Source organism: Talpa europaea, assembly GCF_964194135.1.
Source record: "Talpa europaea genome assembly, chromosome: 11".
Taxonomy (NCBI): Eukaryota; Metazoa; Chordata; class Mammalia; order Eulipotyphla; family Talpidae; genus Talpa; species Talpa europaea.
Window position 1 is genome coordinate 54,568,967 of NC_140078.1, and position 24,614 is coordinate 54,593,580.

At 40.4% G+C, this 24,614-nt stretch overlaps 1 protein-coding gene across 2 annotated transcripts in view; it reads left to right on the forward strand.

The window, feature by feature from the left end:
* FRMD4B (FERM domain containing 4B) overlaps positions 1 to 24,614 on the forward strand; it is a gene marked incomplete at its 3' end in the record, with an annotated part of 177,201 nt that overhangs the window by 30,590 nt on the left and 121,997 nt on the right. The window contains exons 1-3 of one of the 2 annotated variants that reach the window (XM_084248253.1): positions 14,837 to 15,000; positions 21,993 to 22,058; positions 24,015 to 24,109. In XM_084248253.1, the coding sequence (XP_084104379.1) occupies positions 21,993 to 22,058; positions 24,015 to 24,109 (161 nt within the window). In that variant the 5' untranslated portion in view covers positions 14,837 to 15,000. Of the gene's footprint in view, positions 1 to 14,836; positions 15,001 to 21,992; positions 22,059 to 24,014; positions 24,110 to 24,614 lie in introns of those variants that run through there. The other variant, XM_084248254.1, reaches the window with a different exon arrangement.

A 24,614-nucleotide genomic window follows, 5' to 3' on the forward strand; every position in this document is an offset into this window, starting at 1 on the left:
GCCAAGCTTTCTGACCTTGGGCAACTAATTTTTTTATCCAGGACTCAGAATTCCACACTTGTGGGTAACAAAGTTAGTCTAATGCCTAGACCCCTTTTAGCTTCACAACACTAATTATTTGTAGCTACTTCCTTGTTCCCCAGATAAACTGCAGCTGTGTCTGTGCTGACTCACATCTCCATTCCTCTCTTCACTCCTTTCTTATCCCCTTCTTTCATTCTCATCTCCCTCTGTCATCCTTTTCACTGATATTGGCCTTTTCACCTAGAAAGAAATTTAGGGCACAGACTATCATTACCCAGATGCCTTCAGAGTTGGTAGCAATGAATGGTAGGAGCAAAGTAAGTAAAATTGGAAATGCAGACTATTGAAACTGCTAGCTGGAATCAGATACTGACATGCTATGTAGGAAGAAATCAAGACCTTGTAGGTAATGGATACAAGTCTTGTATTGAAATTTGACACTGCTGGGCCTCCCCTGGTGGCACAGTGGTTGAGCACTGGGCTACGAAGCTGCCCACAGCCTCTGCAGTGCCGGTTGGATCCCTGGCTGCTGGTGAGGGTCCCACATGGCGCGACAGACTTCTCCTGCCGTGCCCGCTGCTCCCCTCTGCAGTGTATTTCATCAGTCTGCCTGTTCTGTTCCCCACTCTGTCTCTGGGAATTCTGTTACCCTCCCACGCTTCTGACTGTACCCAGTGCTTGTATGAATAAATAAATCTTTAAAAAAAAAAAAAAGAAAAAAAAGAAATTTGACACTGCTCCTTGGATTCAAAATTAAAAATCAGCACATAATGCCTGAGTATGTGCTATGTCAGCAGTGTGCCAAGTGTGGGCTTAAAAAGGTGAAGTGAGATGCAACCCCTATACCCATGAAGACCCCACTAGTGGATCAGAACTTAAACTAGCTTGATTTTAGTGCATTTGCCACTGATTAACTTATTCACTCATCTCATAAAAGCCACTGTCATGAAATAGTTGTGAGTAGTAGACCTAAATATTATTATTTTGATGTCGAAGGATTAAACTAAAGGGTGTGTTTAGGTTGGAATCAAACAATGTCAACTACAACAAGCTGTGACACACTAAAACTTTCAAGGATCCAATGCTAAATGTTCTGTTTTTCATTGGCTCTATTCAAATGAAACAGAGAGAAGTGATGAGTGCAGTGTTCGACCTCTTAGTGTGTAAATCCTGCTTTGCAACATGTGAACTGAGTGATCCCCCGCTCTGGCCTGTTGATGAGGAGAATTAAAATTACTTATAGGTTGTTGAGGGGATCAGAGTAAGTCTCTAGCACTAAAGATATACCAAATAAATGTCAGCTAAATTACTTAATAGCATTATTGTCATACATCTTTCCAAAGCACAGCAAATAAAGACAAAGGCATCATGAAAATATGTAGGCACCAACATGGAGAAGGTTGAATGTACAAATAATGAATGGGTCATTTTATTTTACATTCATGTTAGAATAAATATGAACCACTTATCTATGACACCACATTTGGATCTATCTATATCTTGACATTATCAGGCTATCCAGCAATCTTCCATTGTTTTGGACACATGAGATTCCTTGGTCCTGCAGACATTTGTCTTTATTTCACTGGACACAAGTTCACATATAAGTGATTGTGGTTTGTCCATTGTCGACTTCAGCCTTGGTCAAGTGTTCTCAGCTTTTTAAGGACCTGGTTCTATACCATTTTAAGATGTTATAGAAATACAAAGATGATGAAAGTTATAGAAAGACTTCCTGGAAAGATTCTCACCAACATCTTTTTCCTACACATGGGAAGAATTTGCACACCCCACTAGCCTGATTAATAGACCTGTGAGAGGTGTGTATAGCCCAGCTTAAGGATTATAGTCCTGAGTTATTTCTGTCATTCTGAGAAATGATGAGAGAATTGTTGACTTCCATGTGTGTTGCCCAATAAACCAGTTTTTCTAGCACTCTTTAGCATCTAACCTTACTTTAGCACACTGGAAGAGTAATGTCAGGGAATTGACATAAGCCCTATAGAAGGTATTTAGAACCTAAGAGCAAATCCTGCCACCTTCCCTTCTGTAGCTATTTATACTGTTCCTCTGGGAGCAGGAGTCATACCTTTAGCAACAAGCGGGGTGCTGAGGAGGCAGGTGCCCTCTTGGTACTTGGCCTTGTGTTGAGTTGAGAGTAAGGTCATTCTAGTGGGACCTGAAAGTAATTGCTCTGTTAAGCATTAGAACAGTGATCTGGCTTTAGGGGATTCAGCTGAAAATCTGCAGAGATTTTTGCAGTAACCACTCTGTTTGAGTCAGAGCAATAGGAGGTGGTTTAAAGTAACCATGCACATCCCCAAGTCCCTACCTCAAGCTGCAAACACCCTTTATTAGAACATATATGAGACCCAACGTGCACAAATTTTGTTTTGCAGTATCCTTTTTTTGCCATATTATTAAACCACCTATCAGCTAGTGGCACTTCGAAGCATTTTACATAAAAGAACTACATTTTACTCCATTTCTTCACTGTAAGATCAGCTTTTGTGAGGTGATCCTACAGGTTGGAGGTACAGTGATTTAAAAAGACAGATAAAGTCCTTGGAGGCAGACATTAAATAACAAAGCACATGGTTATTTAATTACAGTTGTGAAAAGTGCTGCAAAAGAGAGGAATAAAGAGCTAAAGCTCAAATAACAATCATAATAAGAGTCATGGAGCACAGAGCTATTCCTGATACAATATGTGCATCAACTCATTTAAACCTCATAGTAAGGAACTGGATTATTTCCATTAGGCAGGAAATCCAGTAACAAAGAGATGAGGCCATTTGCCCTCAGTCATGCTGTTAGCAAAATTTCAAAGTCAGGATTTGAACCCCAGGCAATCTGACTTTGGAGTCTTCACTCATAACCATGACACAATGCTTCTATGAAATAACAACTTTTAACCCACATTTTAAAGGATAGATGGATTCACCAGGCATTTTACATACCCCCTTGTGCTTTGAGATGGGAAGGAGATCACAGAGGAAGAACTGGAAGAGAACCAGTGTGGCTGGAGCCCAGAGAATCTGGGGGAGTCTGGGGGAGACTAGCCTAGGGAGTGGCTAGGAAGCAGGGCTTGGCCATCTGTGCAAGGAAGGAATGAGCTGAGCTCTGAAGCTAAACCCCTTGGGCAAGAAGACCCTCTCAAAGGCTCCTATGCCTGTGATATAAAAATGTTTAGGGGAGTATTCCTGTCTAGATTATTGCAGATCAATTTTTTGCAGATCTATGTAGAAAGCAGCCTTCTTGGGGTTTTTCATCTGTTTCATTAACCTGTCCCATTGATGTCTTTTCCAAACCAAACTGTTTTCTGCCTCACAGAGACCTGCAGGATTACATTCTCTAATAAGCTTGCTGCAGCACATTTTACCTATGACAAGTTTGATAGTAATAATAATAACAGTAATAATCATAACAATGACTAATACTGAGTGACAGGCACTGTGGTGGCTTTCCATGCCCTTCTTATGTTTTAACCTCAACTCTGTGCATAATTACTACTAACCATAGTAGTAATCACATTTTTCAGATAAAGAAACTGAGTTAAAGGAGCCAAATGACTTGCCTAAGATTCCAGCATGTAGTGTCAGAATCAGCTCTCGCATCCAGTGCCTTATAACAAAGTCCAAGGTTAAGCCTGCACTGTGTTTCTTTTTTTTTTAATTTTATTTTTATATTCCCCATATAATTGCAACCCCTTTATTTTGACTCCAATCTCTCCTTTCCTCCATCCCCCCCCCAGTGTGTCTCTGGTTCATAGTTGTTTGTTGATTTTGATTTTTTCTTTCTTATAGTTATTCTTTTTCCTGGTCCCTTAATTAGGTTTTCTAGATTCCTGCTATGAGTGAGACCATCCAGTATTTTTCTTTTTCTTTCTGGCTTATTTTGCTGAGCATGATCCCTTCCAGCTCCATCCATGTTGCTGCAAATTGCATGTGTTTATCTTTTTGATTGCTGAGTAATATTCCATTGTGTATATATGTACCACATCTTCTTGATCCAGTCATCTATTTTTGGGCATTTGGGTTGTTTCCAAAGCTTAACTATTGTAAGTTGTGCTGCTATAAACATAGGAGTGCAGGTGCTCTTTGGAATTAATGTTTCTGTGTCCTTTGGGTAAATACCCAGGAGTGGAATTGCTGGGTCATATGGAAGCTCTATCTTCAGCAGGTTGGGGAATCTCCACACAGCTTTCTATAGTGGTTGGACCAGTTTGCACTCCCACCAACAGTGCAGGAGAGTTCCTTTTTCTTCACATCCTCACCAACATTTGTTGTTGCTAGTTTTTTTAATATGTGCCATTCTCACTGGTGTGAGATGGTATCTCATTGTAGTTTTGATTTGCATTTCCCTGATTACAAGTAATGTTGAATATTTTTTCATATGCCTGTTGGCCATTTGCATTTCCTCTATGGAGAAGTTTCTTTTTAGCTCTTCTGCCCATTTTTTGACTGGATTATTTTCTTTGTTGTTGAGTCTCATCAGCTCTTTGTAGATTTTTGTGATCAGTCCTTTATCATTAGTGTTGTGTGCAAAAATTTTCTCCCAGTGGGTAAGGTTTCTCTTTGTTTTGGTTATTGTCTCTTTTGCTGTGCAGAAACTTTTTAATTTGATGCAGTCCCAGCTGTTTATCTTTGCCTTCACCATCATTGCTTTGCACTGTGTTTCTTCCTGCACTTTCTTTTTTACAGATGTGAAAGCTGTCCAGAGTTCAAATAGAACTGAGTATAAAACTCGGGTTTTCCATTACGTTTCATTTTCTAGGCCAATAGTAAGATCTCACAGGAAAAAGTAAAGAGAAAGGAAACTGAATAGAACACCATGGACCTTTACCGTGACCTGAAGCAGCCTCGTAAACACGATACATATTTATCAGCCCACAAAGGTTATTTCACAGGCCACCCAATGAGTTGGTCACTTTGGCAAAAAAAAAGAATCTGTATTCCAATATTAACCATTAGGAGTTGAGAAGAGAGAATTAAGAGGCAAAACAGAATAGTTTAAAATTTACTGGGTACTTACTTTGTGCTATGAGCTACGCTAAATTCTTTACATGTATTCACTCATTTAATCCTCACAATAACTGTATGCTTTCCTTATGTTTGTAACTCCATTTTACAGATGAGGACCAATACCTAAGTCATCAGGATTGTTTCTCTTCTTCCAGTTTTTTCCCCATTACCCAGTCTCATTTCCTCATGATAACCAGTTATCTTTAATAATTGTCCCTGGCCATGTCTCCTCCATGCTTAAATGCCTCTGGTGACTTTCCACTGCATTTGAAGTGAAACCCTTACTCCTTGCTGTGGTCTTCTGTGCAGTAAATGGAATAGCCCAGCTATTTCCCAAGCTTCAGAGTGAACTGCAGGTCTCAGATAACTGGTACCACTCCATAGTTCTAACAAGCTCTTGTTGATGCTGATGCCACTGGTTTAGGGACCACACTTTGAGTACTGGTTAACTCTCAGAATTTGCCCCCTTTGTTCTCTCTTTTAGTGACCAAGCTCTAACTACACTTGATGTCAAGAGAAGTGAACTTTGATTCTTAAAGGACAAAATGTCCTTAGATATTACAATAGTGTGTGACACTCTAAAGCTCAATTCTACCCAACAGGTATTAAATATATCCTACACCAGCGAGTCTGTAAGAGAGGAGCACTTTGACTATCTAGTTTGTGTCGTTGCTGAATACTAGGAGTCCATTGTAAAGTCTGGCACACTATAAAGATTTGATAAATATTTGTAACACAGTTGATGAAGTGGCCAAGTTGAGATTTCAGACCACCTGCTTAACCAGCACTGCAATTCCTAGGTGGTTGTGCTGTCACAATTTACTGGCCCTGAAGATTACTGTGGTCAACCTGAGTTATCTAACGGGCAAAGGGAAAGTAAAATTTTTCCAGAAAGTTTTCCAAATTGTTGAATCTCAGTTCCACCATTTAATTTTCTTCTATGGCTATCACAATCAGGAATAAGGTAGGGAAGGAAGGAGGAAACCCCAATGGTTAGCATAGGAGACCTCTGTTAAGGATGGTAAAAGTGTTCATCTCTCATTTTACAAATGAGAAAAAGCACTCAAAAAAGCTTAATCAAGTACTCGAAGTGGCCGAGCTAGTAAAGTAGATGTGATACAAGTTTGTTCTCTTTCTCTTCCTCTGGAACCTCTCCTTGAGGTTGTCACACCTGAGCATCTCTTCATTATCTTTGCAGTGTTAGACATATCGAATAACTAACACATTCTAGGACATTCCTGTCATCACAGAGAAGTCTATTAATGCAAAAGATTTGCCCTTATTTGCCCTGACCTCTGCCCTATCTTGATGAGAAAAGTGTGTCACTTAAGTGACATATCCCATGATCTATAAACAAAAGAAAAAATAATTTCTGGTCAATTGAACTGTAGAAGATTCAATTATCTGTTTACCCCTTACCATCAAACAAAATTGTATAGTCGCGATTTTTTCCCAAGAGCCTGGCACAGAGTCAAGACTCAAAAAATATACATTCAATGGAAAACAAACAAAGTAAAACAATGATTGAAATCAGCAGAATGGACGATGTTCACAATTTGGTGGAAATTGGGCATTATAGAATTTTTAAAAATAAGTGATAAAATAGCCAATTACAAAGGAGAATATAGATTTGGTGTTCTCAATGCAATTTTCATTAATAACTTACAACTGCGTTTAAGGAAGAAGGAGACACATGAATTTCTATAAGAACTAAGCAGAACTTCATTGGGTTGTCACACTGTTGTATATTGAAACAAATCTGAAACTTCAATGGCCACAATATTCATGGAAGTCTAGGTTGACAGGGCTTGTTAAACTCCTACAATTCCGTATCTTTCCCTCCGTATCTTTTCCCCAAGGACATCTTCAGTCCTTGCCAGCACCAGAGAATTCACTTTTCTTTTTTAAACAAATCACTTCTCTTTAATAAAAGTCTCTCCTGCTCCAGCCCATTAAACCCTCTAGGACTCTAAAAAGTGACAGTATTCAGAATAATAGTTCCCTAGACAGAAAAACTAGCACTTTTATCTCCAGGGCTATTGTAAAATTTACCATTTTTTAAAAAGTGCATTTCTTATCATTGATTCCAGTCTAATAAAAGACTTTGGGGACTGACAGACTGAGCAGAGCAGGCATCCAGGACCAGGCTGATGAAGCACCACAGACTCCCCAAAGCCCTCCTGGGTTGGTAGAGCTATACTTTCTTTAGAATTCTAATCTTATTTAATATCACTGAAACCTTTCCATCATATAATGCACAAGATAAAGCATTGCATGCAGGAGTTCGCTTATATTTTAATTATTTTTTTACTTTACTTTTTGGTAAATATTGTTTTTTTAATTTATTTATGTATGCATACAAGAACTGGGGCACAGACCAGAGGTACAGGGGGTAAAAGGATTCACCAGAGACAGAGTGGGGAACAGAAAATGCAGATTGACTGAAATACACTGCTGAAGGCAGCAGCAGGTGAGACAGGAGAGGTCTGCTGCACCATGTGGGTCACCTCCCTGGCCAGCAAGGAATCAAACTTGTGCTACAGTGACTGGCGATAGCTTGATAGCACTGTGTTTTACACCTGTGCCACCAGGGAGGACCCCACGGTGAATACAGTTTTAAGGGCCTGAAGATTATTTGGGGCAACAGAAAGCAGGAATCCACATTTGGAACCTTGGTTCTATCCAGTTGTGTTACATCCCTGGGACTTCTGGCACATCAAAACGTGTAATGCTTAATGAAAAATAGAGGTGAGGTAGTTTGAATGTTTAATACACACCAAACAGGCAGGGTGGGATTATTACTAGCTGGAACCCTCAGACTTGTGCTCCTTGCTCCTTTCTCTGCTGTAGAGATTGGGAGCATGCAGAACCTGCACAGCATGTGAACATGGCCTTGGAGAACAGACAGCCTTTGATGTCTAATATCTCATGTGAGGTGGGTGCTGTTATTTGACCCATCTTCAGTGAGGAAACCAAAGCTAAGAGGAATGAGAAAACTGGGCAAGGAAGGCCCCACAGGTCCTAAACAGACCTGGGGCTTAAACCCAAGTCTGCCTGACTCCACAGCCCGGGCTCTTCTTCTTAAATAATACAACTATGCTACCCTTTAAAAAAGTAGTAACAGCTACTTCTTATGGGATGCTCACATCCACTGGGGAAAATCATCCCCATTTTACAGCAGTGACTGAGAAAGTGATTTAACTGAAGTCTTCAGCTATTTAGAAGCAAAGCCAGAAGCAGATCCCATCCCCATCTGAATTCCAGGGAGAGGGACAGGGGGTACTCCCAACAACTGCCCTGGGGGTGAGTGAGCTCCACCCCAACATATCTCCCTGAATAAAGTGAGTGCGAGTGAAAAAGCCCAGGAATTCTAGAATTAAATGATTTTCCAATGAGTTTGCATAACTCACCACAAGGGCCAGTCTTACCAGAGCACCCGTGATTTTTCAAATGACCGGTCCCTCACCCCTCGTAAAGTACTGCTCCCGAAGAGCAAGTCTAAGAAAGCATGCTGAGGCAGGGCCACAAGGGAAATATTTGGTTCCCTGGATACAGCTGCAAGCTTTGGGCGAGATTTCCTCTCACAAGACTCATCCCTTCTGATGGAGTTAAAAAGGAACTGAGATTAGAACAGAGCAGGAATAGTAATAGGGAGGAACTTGCCGACAAAGCATAATGACACGTGCTCCATTCTGCTGGTGAATGAAAGCTCTGGAAACATCTCTCGCCAATGCTTTAAGGTCATGGCAGCCTCCTTAGTCAAGGAAAAGAGTTCCAGTGGTTTGATGAATTCCAGAAGGCTAATAGTCACAAAACTGCCTGGAATCTGGCAATTACGAGGCAAAGGAGTCATTCGGTTGCCAATGAGACCCTAAGGATAGAAATGGGCAAAAAAAAAACTCAGGAGAGGAAGGTAGAAATAAAGGGAAAGTCATTCCTTCCACACATATTTATTAAGCCCATGGCAGGCTTGTGGGGGGGCGGGGGCGTTGTCTTAGGAGGTAGAAAACACCCGTAAATGAAACATTCCGGTGGCAAAAGAATAGGAATAGCCAATAATACTAAACATTCAATAGGATATTTGCAATTCTTTGCCAGGAGAACCTCAGCAGTGAGCTTGTCCACCAGGGACCTGCTCTGTCAACAGGGGAGGAAACTCAGGGGAGCCACAGACTGAGGTGGGAGTTTTAATCCAACATACATGCAGGACATTAAGGTGAAGAATTGTTCTGTGTTGACCCACATGAGCTTGACTTTTCTGTTTTCACAATTTCACAATGTTTTGCTAAATCCCTTACCCAAATATCGTTTCTAGCTTCAACTAATTTCTAGAACTGATCCAATCTGTGTGTATTAATTATAAACTCCCTAAGGACTTATTCAAACTCTACTCGTATATACACCATGAAGAACAAAGAAACTTTGCGAAGCCTAAGTCAGAGATATTCTAACAGGAAGGCTGAAAAATTGAAACTTAGGAGCTCTAAAAATGAGTGTGTGCTCCACAGAATTAGTATAAAGTTTATTTAGGTTTTCTACTTAAGTTTTTCATTTTTAGGTTTCTGGGGCTGTATGTGTGATTTGTTTGCTCTGTGAATGGCTTATATTCTGCCCAGAATTCCCAGTGTGCCATAAAGTGAATAAACAGTACCTAGAATATCTTTAAATTATGAGTATGTGGTTCATTTTTAAAATCCCTTCACCGGAGCTGCACTTGTCTTTACATTTTTGAAAGATGCAGTAATTTCCTCCTTCCTACAGGCTGTTTTTCATAGGAAAAGAGAAAACTCACAGTAGGCAAAGTGAAGTCTGCAAACCACAGGGTGACTGCTACTTGCAGAATCACCAAAGTAAAAATTTCCACTTTCTACAAGGCGACTAGAGAACTTCATTTCTGGTCAGGCCTGAAGTGCCAAGAAAATCCCCCATCGCCCGCAGAGTGTGGGCTCCCCTTTTCTTGGTTATTTTGTGTCTTTTCCTGTTGACTGTTTCTGTGACCTCCCATTTTTTTCTTTCCTGTTTGACTCATTGATACTGTACCATGACGTCTAAAAATACAGTCTAACAACTGGTTTTAAGTAAAGAGGATTGGTTGTTTTTTATTTTTGTTTTTTCTGAAAAAAAGGAACAGTAGAAATATCATGCATGGTTTTCTGAAAATAAATACTTGCAAGTCTCTCATTAGGCCTAAATCTGAGTTTCTAAATGGAAAAGTGAAGAGATCTTACAAAAAGAATCCTGCTTTTCACTGCAATATCTTCTACACAGATATGTCACCAGTTTCTTCCCTTCTTCATTTGATGATTCTTTTTATTTACCTATTCATATATATATATTATATATATAATATATATATTATATATACATATATATATGTTATAACCCACTTGGTGATTCTTACTGAATTTGGCTCAGTGCTTCATTAGCTAGGAGCCTGTGGCAAGTTATTCTCAACCTGTTAGGGTTTCAGCTTCTTTGGTGTAAAACAAAGGGCAAAAAATATCTCTTTCACGGGATGGGGGTGTGAGAATTCAGTAGCTAAAATGTACATGACAGACACAACAGCACATAACTCATTTCTATTTCTTGTTGGTGAGAACCAATTTAGCTGGTCCAAACATGATCTGGTCACAATCAAATAAGGAGCAAGCGTTTCTCTGGTTTTGGGAACATGGGCAGATAAAATGGTCTTATTGGGTTAGTTAGTGATTATCACTAAGCATTCTGAATGGAAATAATTCCCATTGTTTTCTCTCCAGCATTTAACTGGTGGGTTTATGTTCAAGTTAAATAAAACAGCTTCCCACCTCCTATAAATCCAGGAGAACTTTTTTTATTGATTTAAAAAATAACCATTTAACCAACTTAAAATAACCACTTAAAGTTAACATAATAGCATTCACCAGCTTATAGATCATCTCCACTAATAATAGTACTCACTCCACTAGAGTAAAGCTGATAATGTTTTCTCAGGCACTTAACAGAGACCCTAATACCCAATCTATGCCCAATAAGTAGACTGTGTTACTAGCAATATGATTCTCACCTGTACCTTTGAAGTAGATTTTAGATTCAACCTGTATTAGAGGTTTAAAACAGAGTGAAATGAGATTGATTCTTAGCATTCCCATTTTACTGGGGCAAAAACTAAGATTTAGAGAGATACATTGATTGCAGACCATGCTCTTAGTTATATGGTAGAAGTGAGACGCAAACCCTAGCCTCCAGATTCTAAATCCTCTGCACACCTAATGGACACCAGCCTGGTGGCTTCTGATAGCCTTCAGCTCCAGGCTTTCTTCCTTCTTTTTATTTTCTAGATTTTCTCTTCATCAGCCTTATGATATTTGGCTTTAATTTGATAAAGAATGTCCTCCCTATGTAGTGTTTACCAACACTGACTGAAATTGTTTGCCAGTTGCTGGAGCTGCAGAAATGGCTGTCCCCTAGCCAGTTTTGCTTATTGCTTTCCTGCAGCCTCTGCCAGGCAGAAAGGAGCTTGCAGTTGAATGTAAAAGTCCAGAAAATAGGGGTATCCCTTCAGTCTCCAGTGGAAACCATTTTTTAAGAGCAGTGGTTCAATGTAAGTTCTCTCCATCTGTTTCCTCATTTCTCATGCTTCCTGGGCAAAAAGTGAGTTTTGAAGTGAGTTTTGCACATGCTCAGAATTCATTTCCATGGCGGGTGATCTATTTCAGAGTCCTTATTGTTATCTAAATATATCTTATTTAATTGTTAATAGTTTCTTTTCCATAACTCTCGAAAAACTGTTCTCCACCAGAGACAATTTTGTCCACCAGGAGGCAACTGGTAGTGTCTGGAGACATATTTGGTTATCAGAAGGAGGATGAGGTGTTACTGGCATCTAATGGGGAGAAGCCAGGGATGCTGCTAACCATCCTGCAGTGTACAGGACAGCCCCCACAGCAAAAAATACAGTGGCCCCATTTTCCAGAGTGCCTAAGTAGAGAAACCCTGCTCTAGGAAAAGTTCTAGAAAAAGTGACCTTGTGGTCTCTTTTGCAGATATATCAATATATTAATACCCTGAACAGTGCTTAAACTTAAAAAATGCTCAGGCAGTATTGTGTGAGTGAATGTGCACAGAATCCAGAGCTCTTCCACATTGAATCAGTGCATTGTATATGAGACAGTGTCTTAAGCCCAGAGTAACGTGGAGTCAGGCCCTGGAGGCCTTATTTCTAAGAACTACCCTGCATCTACAGTGTTCACATCAGCCTGACAGACCCAGCAGCCAACAAGTGGGCGTTCATTCCATCCTGATACTCAGTGAAAATCAATAGCAAACATATAAACACCATTTTTAATAGTGACCCATATTTCTTCAGTCCAGTGCCAGTTGACAGCCAAGGATTGGGGATCACAAAAACCCTTGCTCCTCCCCCATCTGGCTTCCAGATTGCAGTTCGAACCTGGCAACTCTGCTTTGATGAATCTGGATCAAGCTTTTTCAGAACTGTATTATGTTTGGAGGTCAAATGACATGTTAAAGCCTAAACTATGAGTGGCTTAATATCTCAGACCTATTGGATGGGAACTGCCTTCAGCAGACATCGTATCACATACATGAAGAGCATGAACACTGCAAGCAGTATGGCTTCCTTTCCATCCTGCTTCCCCCTTCTCTCACTCTATGATATTGTGAGGAAAGGTCAGTCAGTTTCCTCACCCATAAAATAAATATAGTATTGGAAACTACCTCATAGGGTAGTTATGAAATGGAATTTAAAAGATCCACTTAAGTAGAAGAAAGGACTTGGGGAAATAGCAGACACACATGATGTGAACATTTTTCCTAGGCAGATTATTCAATTTCATCTTTTGTAAACTGAATTCTTCCCTTCTTTTTCCTCTCTGCCTCTCACCCCTAGTCCACCTTCCTATCTTTTATTCTCTTATGCCGCCTTCTTCCTCTCTCACTGTCTCTTTTCCCTCCTTCACGCTCAGTGCACTTAAGGGCTTTCGAACCCTACTTTGGAACCACTGAGGAAGCCTGAGGTCCTATCCCATTCAAAGCAATGTGACCCAAGACAAGTTACTTAACCTCTCTGCAATTCAGTGTTGTCATCTGCAAAATCTAAGTCATCACATATGTCACCTCAGAGGTCACATGCATGTCACCTCAGCAAGAAAGGAGATACTACTGCACGTGTGAAGTACTCAGTGCTCATACGAATGTGACAAGTGTTTAATAGAGGCTAGAGAATTGTCTATTGATACTGAGGAAAAAGTTCTCCATGGTCACACATGGGAGGGTAGGCCCCGTCTTGAAAGAAGTTGAGGGAAAATCACAGCTGACTTGGTCGGAGACATCTGTGTCAGTCTAGGAGTGTCAATGGCTCATATTCAGTTGACACCCAGAGATAATATAAAGGCTCCCTGTTTAGCTGGGGTTGACATCATTTGGGAGAAACATAAAACTGCATCCACTCAATGGATCCCAAAGTAAGAACATCCTGGATACATCCCTGCTACCTCTCTCCAGTTCCTCCAGAATATCTCATCTGATGAAGACTCTAACAGCATGCCTTGTTTTCTGGGTGAAAAGCTCGATTTTCTTAGTGTAAGATGGTCTGGGTCAAGGCTTGGGAGGTGTTTTAGAACACCCTCCCTTTGCATTATGCTCTGCAAGTTAAATCAGTTTTGAATTTATTTCATTGTTAGCTGTGTTTAAGACCAACCAATTAAGGTGTTCCTTCACTCAGCAGATGTTTGTTTACCACACTGTGTCAGACACTGTCATGGGATCAGGGCCTACAGCAGTGAACAAATCAATCCAGGCTTTTCCCATGGAATTTCCATTCTGATGGTGGAGGAGAAAAATAAATAAGAAATAGTAGCTATAAGGAAAATAAAGCAACATGATGTGAGAGAGAGAGTATGGCCAGGCTCACTTTATAGTGAGAATAGAGAAGGTATCTTGGAAATGATGACATTTTATTTAAGACTTGAAAGATGTAAAGGCACCTAATCATGCAGTGATCTGGCTAAAGGGCATACCAGATAGATAACAGCATATGCAAACCTCAAAGGAGGAATGAGCTTTGATTTTGGGAAGAGAAGCAGTATGCCTGGCATGTCAGGCAGAGGCAGATGAGTTGGAAGTAAATTTTGAGAGAGTAGGGGCCCAGGTCATGTGGATGTTAATGGCAAGGTAAGGAGTTAGAGCCTCTCTTGTGTTGTGTTAAAAGCCTTTGGGCAGTTCTACACAGGGAAGTGAAGGATTTTGGTCTGTTTTTTGGAGACCATGACCATGTAGAGTTTGGAACATTCAAGGCTCATGTTGAAGCACGAAGCCTAGATAGAGCGCTGGCTCTGCTCACGTGCAGGCAAGGGATGCAGACTAGAGACTAGACTCCAGCCAGGCCACTTACCAGAACATCCTGAGGAGTCCTTTTCATGAGGCAATGAGGCAAGCCTGCTCTCGCTAAGCCTTCAGAAAAGGTCAAAAATGAAAGAGAAAGGGGGGAGGGAAAAAAGGAAGCTTGTTGCTTCCTTGCTAAGCTTTCATATTTCCGTGTTCCAAAGACCTACTGAAGCAAAAAAAGAAGTAGCCTGGGGTTTCGGTCTTTTTTTTGTAGCTTTTATTTCCTGTTGCTTCTAGAGCTGACCCTAGTGGTTGTGAGTGGTCCACCATTGCCCTGTCTTGAGTTGACCTCTAGGTTTCTTACCAACTCATTCTCCTCGCCTCCTAAGTCAGGTGATAGCATTGAGGGTGTGCAGGAGAGGGACTTGACCCCAGCCGTGGGCTACACATCTGGGTGCTCCATGAAGTCAGAGGTTTGGCCTGAGGCTTATTCCTACTTCCCTTCTGACCTTCCTCATCTAACTGCTGACCAAATGGACAAGGTCCTTCCACCAGTCCTCAGCACTTGGCCTTCAGGACCAGCTGTGTTGACTGGGGAGAAAACACGGGGCAGCCGCAGACCAAGGTGGGAGTTTTAATCCAACATGCATAATATTAACCTCCAAATTCCTGGGGGTGAGTGGGGGAAGAGATGCTGGTATCAAGTCTGGGTGGGTGTTAAGTGAATCTTTTCAACAAGATCACTTTATATTTTTTAAATTCCAGTGGAGGCATTGTTGCCATTAGTTACCACTAAGTGGTAGAGATCAAAACTGAAATGGTTCCTCTGGTCTCTGTGGGGTTCAAAAGTCATTGTTTAACCTAATTTTACACAAAAACTGGAGAAAGAGTATTGCTTGCTATCCTGGTATTTGTTTCTGCAAAGAAGTGTATGTTTCCTTGGGAACTTCTTAAATGAAGTGCTGTGGCCTATCTTGGCAAACTAGTTTTTGTCTCAGCTGAGACTGACTGAACTAAAGAGGTGAATACAAACTCCAAAATCTTAAGCGAAGGCAGTTTGTAATGAGAAATGCTATTTACTCATTATCTCCAAAATGGGATTTCAAAATTCCTACTTTTGTAAAGAAAGCAAATTGTTGAGATAATCATATAGCATATGAAATGGCAAGACAATATATTTAATTTCTCTCATAGGTAATAATTACACTGTAAAATGGTAGAGAGAAGAACATGGGCTTAGTAGTTGATCTGCCTAGGTTGGAGTCCCAGCTCTGCCACTTACTACCTGTGTGACCTCAGGACAGTTACTTGGCCTCTCTGTGTCTGAGTATCTGCAACTGTAAAATGAGGATGATAGAGATATTTACCTTGTGGTGTTAAATGAGTTACTACATATTAAATGTGTTTAATATGTTCACTAAAATTGATTACTTTCATTTTTAAAAGTGATTCTGTATTTATGGATATAGTCACTGTGACCCCTGAATAGTTCCCTTCAAATGCAACTCCTGTCACTAAAATGAGAAGATAGGGCCTGCCCGGTGGCGCAGCGGTTGAGCGCTGGGCTGCGAAGCTGTCCGTAGCCTCTGCAGCGCTGGTTCGATCCCCGGCCGCCAGTGAGGGGCCCACATGGTGTGCAGATCTCCCCTGCCGTGCCCGCTGCTCCCCTCAGCAGTGTACCTCGGTCCTTCTACCTGTTCTGCTCCCTACTCTGGCTCTGGTGAATTCTCTCACCCTCCCGCGCTTCTGACTGTACCCACTGCTTGTATAAATAAATAAATTAATTAAAAAATAAATAAAATAAAATGAGAAGTTGAGGAGTCACTGTTTTAAATAAGGATAAGGAGTCATGTTTTAAAATACGTAAGAAATGCCCGGTTTGATTTTTTCTTTTTGTTGTTATAGTTTTTTTTTTCTTTATAATTGAACCGTTGTTTTTTTTTTTTTTTTTAAGTGCATTTGAAAATGGTATTTATTAGCCGAGCAATTTTGATCTCTCACATATGGTCTGTTCTAGAAGTCAGAGTCCTGAGATCTAACCCCATGATCATGTTAACTTGCTTGGCATGTCTGTTCCTTAGTGTCCCCATCTATCGAGTAAGCAGCAGTTATAGGTGCCTGCTAAAGTTCTTTCTGTTTGTAAATTCTACCATTCGATCTACTCCTAGTCAAATTATTTTGCTCCAGAACTAACATGATTTTCCATGCCTGCTTTATGCTCTATTGTTTCCCCTTTTCTACCCACTCATCTAATCCATTGAAAATGGGCTGCGTGGGAAGGCTTTCCCACAGTTTGTCATTTTATAGCATAAGGAGTATCATGTGTACAGCTAAGTGGTTAACAGTTTGGTTCTTGGGTTTGGGTTTAATTCTGCCACTTATGAATCTTATTATTTATAATCCTATCCTTGTTCACCTATTGTATAATAGTGGAAGATAAATGTCTCTATCTCATGTAAGCATCAGGAGGGTTGAATATGTTAATACATGTAACACGCTTAATGTATGGCTGAGTTATATAAAATGCTTATTACCCTTACTATTATTGTGATTATTAAAATAAGTGTGCCAGGCACATAGAAGACATGCAGGACCAGTAGTTTCCCTTCTTCTACTCCGTCAACTCTGGATAAATTTTCTGCCATGTGCTTATGAACTGGTTTGTTAACTTTACCTGTCATTTATTGTCTTTAAAATGTGTGAATAATATTCCTCCCATTGAAAAGCTTTTAAAAAAAAAAATAAGTCACTAAATGGATTACAGAATAATTTTACTGTTTGCTTTAAAATGTTCAAGTAGAGAATATAATAATTGTCACTTTCAGAAGCAGTTTGTCTTAATCTCAGGAGCATTAGATTAAAATCTGTCAGGTATTATTAGGAGGATATGAGGGGTTAAGTAGTTTCTCCAAGGCAACACAGCTAGTAAGAGATAAAATAGGGGCCTCCCTGGTGGCCCAGCGGGTTGAGCCCAGCGCTATGAAGCTGTCCATAGCCTCTGCAGTGCAGGTTTGATTGCCAGCCTGCCAGGTAGATACCCACATGGCGTGGCAGACCTCTCCTGACTTCCCTGCTGCTCCCCTCAGCAGTGTTTTCAGTCCTCTCACCCTCCCACACTTCTGACCTGTACTCTAGTTCTTGTATAAATAAATCTTTAAAAAAAATAAATGCTATATTTTTAAAAAAGGATAAAATAGGGTTTTTAAGGTTTTTTTTTTTATATAGAGGCATGTTTTGTTTTTTGTTTGTTTGTTTGTTTGTTTGTTTGTTTATATATGCACTGGGTACAGTCAGAAGGGCGGGAGGGTGAGAGAATTCACCAGAGTCAGAGCGGGGAGCAGAGCAGGCAGAAGGACAGAGGTACACTGCTGAGGGGAGCAGCGGGCGGCAGGAGAGGTCTGCGCGCCATGTGGGACCCTCCTCCCGTGGCCGGGGAGCAGCCGGGAATCGAACCGGCGCCGCAGACGCCGCAGGCAGCTTTGCAACCCAACGCTCAACCGCTGCACCACTGGGGAGGCCCATAAAATAGGGTTTTGAGACAGAGTCTTGCTTAGAACTCTCATGCAAGTTACCTCATTTCTCCAGCCTCAGTTTGCTCTGTAGTGAAGATGCCCTCTCCAGAGGCTTGGGTAAAGGTTCAACTCTGGCACCTTAGTGAGGGTCAAGTGTTAATCACTGCTCTTCCCTACCCAGTCCGAATGTTCCTATGGAACAAACCCAGCCCATTGTTTTCAGATATGACCATCTGAATTTTCATTAAGTGGCGTCTTCTGATTTCTAATATTGTCAGTTAAAATTTATCATAGGCATTGTTTTGAAGAACAGGATACATCTACCACCTTTCAACCCCTGATTTAAATAAGGTGACAAGGGCCAGCCTTTCTATTTTGAGCAACAATCAAACCAACACTCTGACCTCCCAGAGGAACCAGTCTCCACAGAGGAGAGGGTTTGGTGAATACTCAACACATTTGTGCCAATGTGGACATAAGACTGCAGTTTTTCTCACCAGTTCCTCTGCTCTGCCCTTCTCCTCTCATCACATTAGACAGTGAAGTGTTTGTCCATTCCCACTTCTCCCTACCCCCCAAAATGTCAACCTCTCTTGGCTGTTGTATTGTCATTGATGGTGCTATCAGGGATTAAGAGTAAACTTTACCTTATTATTGACATCAGCTAGAAAGTCCATCTTTTGGAAATCTTTGCCTTCATTTAGGTCTGTATCTATAGCATATTATGGAGATGCTTTTAATTGCAAGAAGCAGAATCCAACTTTTTATCATAAGAGAAGAAAACTAAAGTGCTTTATTAAATAAATATGGGGTGTTTCATGGAATGCAAGGACAAGAATTCACCCAGACCAGTGGAGAGACTAAAAGTGACAGAAAAGATATGAGGGACACTCACAATAACTCTCAAGATTTTCCTCTCAGAATGCATTTTATTCTCATGCCTCCTATCTACTGTCTCCTTCATTCTCTCTACAAAAGGTTTTCCTTTCTCTGCACACACAGCAGAAATGGCTGCCCCAGAGCAACTACATTTTCATCCTCTCAGACTCAATTCCAAATTCCCTGGACTGAGGTTCTGATTGGGCATGCTTGGGTCATGTGCCCTCCCCTGGCCCAATCCATTGAGGCCAGAGGAGCAGGACCAAGTCATCCAAATATGGACACCATGTTTGTCAAGAGATGAGCAGACACACTAAAAAATTTTGATTTGATTCTCTAGGATAAAATTATGTGTTGACAGAAGAAGCATTGATTTGTCTATGGGAGGCCTAAAGCAAAATGGAAAGGAAAAAAGATTTTTAAAAACCAGAATATAAATTAATTTGGATCATGTTACAGAAGAGTAGCTTGAAATATTTTATCCACTTTGACATCTTCCTTTAAGGATTCATTTTGTGCGAGTTGGTCTCTTGAGTATTATTTTACTATATCTTTCCATAGGGTATGTACTTGGGGTTAGCTTTTGTGGGCTTCACAAAAGAAGTAAATTTATTTAAACTGACTTATTTATTTATTTCCTTCCATAGTAGAGAAGAATAAAAAATAGATGACTTTTTTTTTCCAGTTAGACCTTAATTCAAACCTTGACTTGTTTTCCTTTTCTTGCCAAGGTTGTACCTTCTAATAAATTACCTTAAAGTCTTTTCCTTATCTGTTAAATGGGGACGCTGCCATATTGTAGGTGGTTGTGGAGTTGTTTTTTTGTTTGTTTTTTTAATTCATGCATACAAGAGCTGGGGTACAGGACAGAGGTGTGTGTGGGGGGGGGGGGAGGTAAGAGGATTCACCAGAGACAGAGTAGAGAACAGAACAGGCAGATCGACTGAAGTATACTGCTGAGAGAAGTAGTGGCCGAGTCAGGAGAGGTCTGCTGCACCATGTGGGTAGCTCCCTGGCCAGCCGGGAATCAAACTCGGCCACAGAGGCTGCGGACAACTCCATAGGTTGCGTTTTAACCCCTTGCTCCACCAGGGAGGCCTGGTTGTGGAGTTTTAATGAGATACTATACATAAAGTGTTCAGCACAGTACTTGGGACAAAAATTTGTTCCCTTTACCAAAAATATGTGTATTTGATCTTGGCTTTGCCAAGTAAGAACACATCTGAGGACACATGCCTCTTAAGCACCAGCTCAGTGGCTCCTACAGCAGTATCTCCACAATACATTATCCAACCATGTCAGCCAGTTTTTAGTCTCTAGAACAAAATTCATTCAAAAATGTAAGTGTGATCATATTTTCCTCATTGAAAGAAAGTTGCTTGTCCCATTCTGATTCTCATTTTCCTTGTCTATTAAATAATAATGTCAATCCCAGAAGGGACTATGCTGCTTGCACATAATTTATATCAAATGCCTACAGCAATGCTAACTATATAGTTGGTGCTCAATAAAGGGGACTATATTTCTTTTTAAATTGGGTTTATAGCTATCTGAGTTTCCAGGTCTTAAAGTTTTGAGAGACTGTGAGACAAAATGTTGCCCTAGCACTTTTTTATAACGTAACACAGCAGCCACATCTGTGGGCAAAGCTGGATGTGCTAAGTTCTTTGTGACATTTGTAATAGCAAAAGACTGGACAAAGCCTAAGTGTTCCTCAACAGAAGATTCATTTGATTATTATAAACTTAACGATAAATTGATACTTTAGAACTTTAAAAAAAATAGTCTGTAAGTGTAAAGAATTAAAAAAACTCCAAGAAATAATGAATTTTAAAAAATCAAGGGGCATAAATCATAAGTATACCTTAGTTGTAGCTGAATACACACACACACACATAGATTCATATATAGAGATGTAAAAAATTTCAGGGTAGTTACATATACATATGTATTGAACACTAGTAACAGTTTCAGAACAATATATGCAATATAATAATGTTGAAGTAAGACACTTATGAAGATATCATTTAAACATATACTTGCATATATCTGAAAATACTAATACATAAAAGGATGGCCTATGACAATTCTCAAACTGAAAGAATGATTTCTGCAGGTAAAATGATTTGGCACAGGAGTTCATCAAAGGGGATAAAATGTATATATCACACTGTTCTTCACTATGTATCTTAATTGTTCTTTTTTTAAAAAATATTTATTTATTTATTTATACAAGAATTGGGGTACAGGCCAGATTCACGGGAGGGTGAGAGGATTCACCAGAGACAGAGCGGGGAACAGAACAGGTAGACTGACAAAATACACTGCTGAGGGGAGCAGTGGGCGAGACAGGAGAGGTTTGCGGCACCATGTGGGACCCTCCTCGGCCGGCCGGAATCTAACCGGCACTACAGATGCTGTGGACAGCTTCACAGCACTGTGCTCAACCGCCTGTGCCACCAAGGGAGGCCCTTAACTGTTCTTAATTATTCTGATGTTGTAGTGATAGGGGCCAGAAACTGCCACAGTGGAGACTTTAGTTCATATCTTTTTGTCTTATAGTGGTACATGATCATATTTATTTAATCCACCAATAAATATAAAGACATTTCCATTTGAAAAATAAAATATTAAGGGCCTCCCTGCTGGCACAAGGGGTTAAGACACAACCTATGATGCTATCTGCAGCCACAGCAGCATGAGTTCGATCCCAGGCCAGGGAGCTACCCACATGGTGCAGCAGACCTCTCCTGTCTCGCCCGCTGCTGAAATAGTATATCTGCCCATTCTATTCCCCACTCTGTATCTGGTGAATCCTCTCACTCCCCACCCCATACCTCTGGCCTGTATCCCAGTTCTTGTATGCATAAATAAATAAATCTTTAAAATAAAATATTGATTAAAGAAAACAAGTTTCCACTAGAAGGAAACCTTGTTTCCACAGTATAATCTTGTATACTGTTATATAGGCATTATTTTCTCAATACATGGGTCATCTTTGCCTTTCTTTCTTTTCCTTTTAAATACAAAAGCTAAAAAATAGGAAAATAATAAAAAAAATATTCAAAAATTAATGCCTTATAGTAAATCTGTTTATGACCAAGCCTTTTGGTTAACTCAAATGCAACAATTTTTGCATCACATGTAATACCAGTTATAAATTGAGTTCAGGGGTTGGTTTGCCAACCTCAAACCTGATGCCACTCTTGCTATCTTGTCCTCACAGATGACTGAGGGCAGGCACTGCCAGGTGCACCTCCTGGATGACAGGAGACTGGAGCTGCTGGTTCAGGTAGGCGTCCCCCACACAGCGACCGCATCCTGGTACTTCTGTGGGCCGCATGACCTGTGGCTTGCTCATTTGTGCCTCAAAACTCAGGATTGCTTAAGCAGAGAAAAGCAGTTTCAATCAGAAAACTTGGGCTTGAGTTTGTAAGAGTAATTGTAAGTAAGAGTAATTGCAGGCCAGAGATAGATTCAGCGACACTTGGATTCCAGTCTCAACTTTGACTATCAGTAGCTGTGTGACACCCAGCAAGTGCCTCTCACCCTCTTTAGGTAAATAGATCATGGTGCGATCCATAGGGTTGATTTTTGAGCTGAGAATCTGCATTCTGCCACTTTCTAACATTGTTCAAATTAAAAATCCAGTTTCATCAGCTGTGAACTTTGCATTAAGATTGCTTAGTTTTCCTCACAGAATTATAGTTAAAACCAAGCTAGATTATATATGTGAATAAAATCTCTTCATAAATTATATTGACCATGTTGAGTGATGACCTTTTATTGTTGATGCTTCTCTTTTTATTTGCCTATCACTCTAGACTCAGAGTCCTAGAAGTCCCTTCTGAGAGCCACACCTCCTGTTAAGGCTAGACTTCTCTCCTTTCTCACTTCTGAGGTCATCCTAGCCCACTATGCACGAGCTTCCATTAGAATGCATCATCAACAATAGTTGTTGTTTAGATTAGTTTTCTTCCCTCCTTCCCTCCATCTGTCTCTCCCTCCCAGTCTCCCCCCCACCCCCCCAGCCCCCCCACCCCCCCACCCCCCCACCCCCCACCCCCCCAGCTCCCCGCACCCCCCCACCCCCCCACCCCCCCACCCCCGCCGCCTTCCTCCCTCCCTCCCTCTCTCCCTTCCTTTTAAAGCATGGCCATTCTTTCTTCCCCAGTAGCAAACCAAACCTCAAACCACAGTATTGATACCTAAATCATTTTAGCAAAGTTCAAATAAACCCCTCTGGAATGCCCTCCTGTGAGCCCCCCTTTTCTTCCCATTCCTGCAAATCCAGTATCCTCTCTGCACATCCGGGCTGATTTCAAGCTATGTTGGGGTTTTTTTTTTTTTTCCTACCAGGTCCAGTGCTTCTCAAAAGCTTATAGTTTAGACCCTTTTTCTAACTAGGTACTCAGCAAGTACTATGGACAAGATTTTGCACAATGGGTACAATTACTCCATTCCTAGAGAGAGATGGAAAAGTCACCCTTGGGAATCAGACAGAACGGATTTCAAATCCCTGCCCGAACTGTAACTTTGAGAGAGGTGCTTGGTTGGCTCATCTATAGTATATGTGCTGCCGAAGCGAACACCTGGTTGGCTCATCTATAAAAAGCAAACAATGTGGAAAAAAAATGTAAAATATATATATATATAATTTTTAATAAAATGAAATAATAAAGTGGAAATAGAGCCATTACTTCATAGGCTCATTGTTAGGGTTAACAAATGGATATGAGGACCACACCACAATGATAAAAACTACTGCTATTTTGTAGTAGCAGCAGCAACAGCAGTAGTAATAGTTCTGTCTTGGATCTTGAGCCTTTTCAACTAGCCCCCACCAAGTAAAGCTTATTCCCCGCTAGTAACATACTAGGGATTTTCCAAAATATTGGAGTATTTTCCAGCACACCCTTTTCCCAAGTGATTTCATCCATGTAATCTAGCTTGATTTTAACCAATGCACTAGTAAGCACGCTATTAGCTTAGAGGGAAAAAAATAAGGTATTGAACTGAATTGCAAATAAATATATGAATGGATAATCTGATTGATATTCCTATTCCCATTTCCTCTCCTTCCCAGTTTCTTAGAGAATAAACTGAGTAGATTAATTCCAACAGCAAAAGGGTTAGGTATAAAAAACAAAAGCTGCTTTAAACTATTTGGGACAGAGGAAGTTGGTAGCAATAAGAGAGAGAAAGAGAGGCAACCAAATTGTCTCTAATCAGATTATTATCTTGACAGCCCAAACTTTTGTCAAGAGAGCTTCTGGACCTCGTGGCTTCACATTTCAACCTAAAAGAAAAGGAGTATTTTGGAATCACATTTACAGATGACACGTAAGTATTTAAAGCTTAATTTCTTTGGCTTTCATCTTGGCTACCTGCTCATTACATTCACAATAAGCAAAAAAAAAAAAAAAAAGGAGGAAATGCTCCAAAAAATAGAATATGTCCTGTGTAAAGATTTTTTAAAACAATATTTTTCTCTGAGGATTATTGCAAAGGGATTATTGACCATTTTAAAAAAAAATCAAAATATTGTCCCAAATGTCCTGGAAATTTGTTGCAATTATTTTGTTATTCTTGGATAGTCTATCTGCATATTTCTTTGAATGCAGTGGTGCTTGCTTATTTCGCTTATATATCAGTAATAGAAATACTAGATTGTCATTCACTTGTATTTGGAAACTGAGTTAATGGTTTGGTGTTGGAGGCAAGAATGTTTAAGGGACGATGCATGGCCCACCCAAAATATATGGATGTAGTTTAGTGTGGAATGCACTTTTTTTTTAAAGATTTATTTATTTATGTATACAAGAGCTGGAGTGCAGAGGGTGAGAGG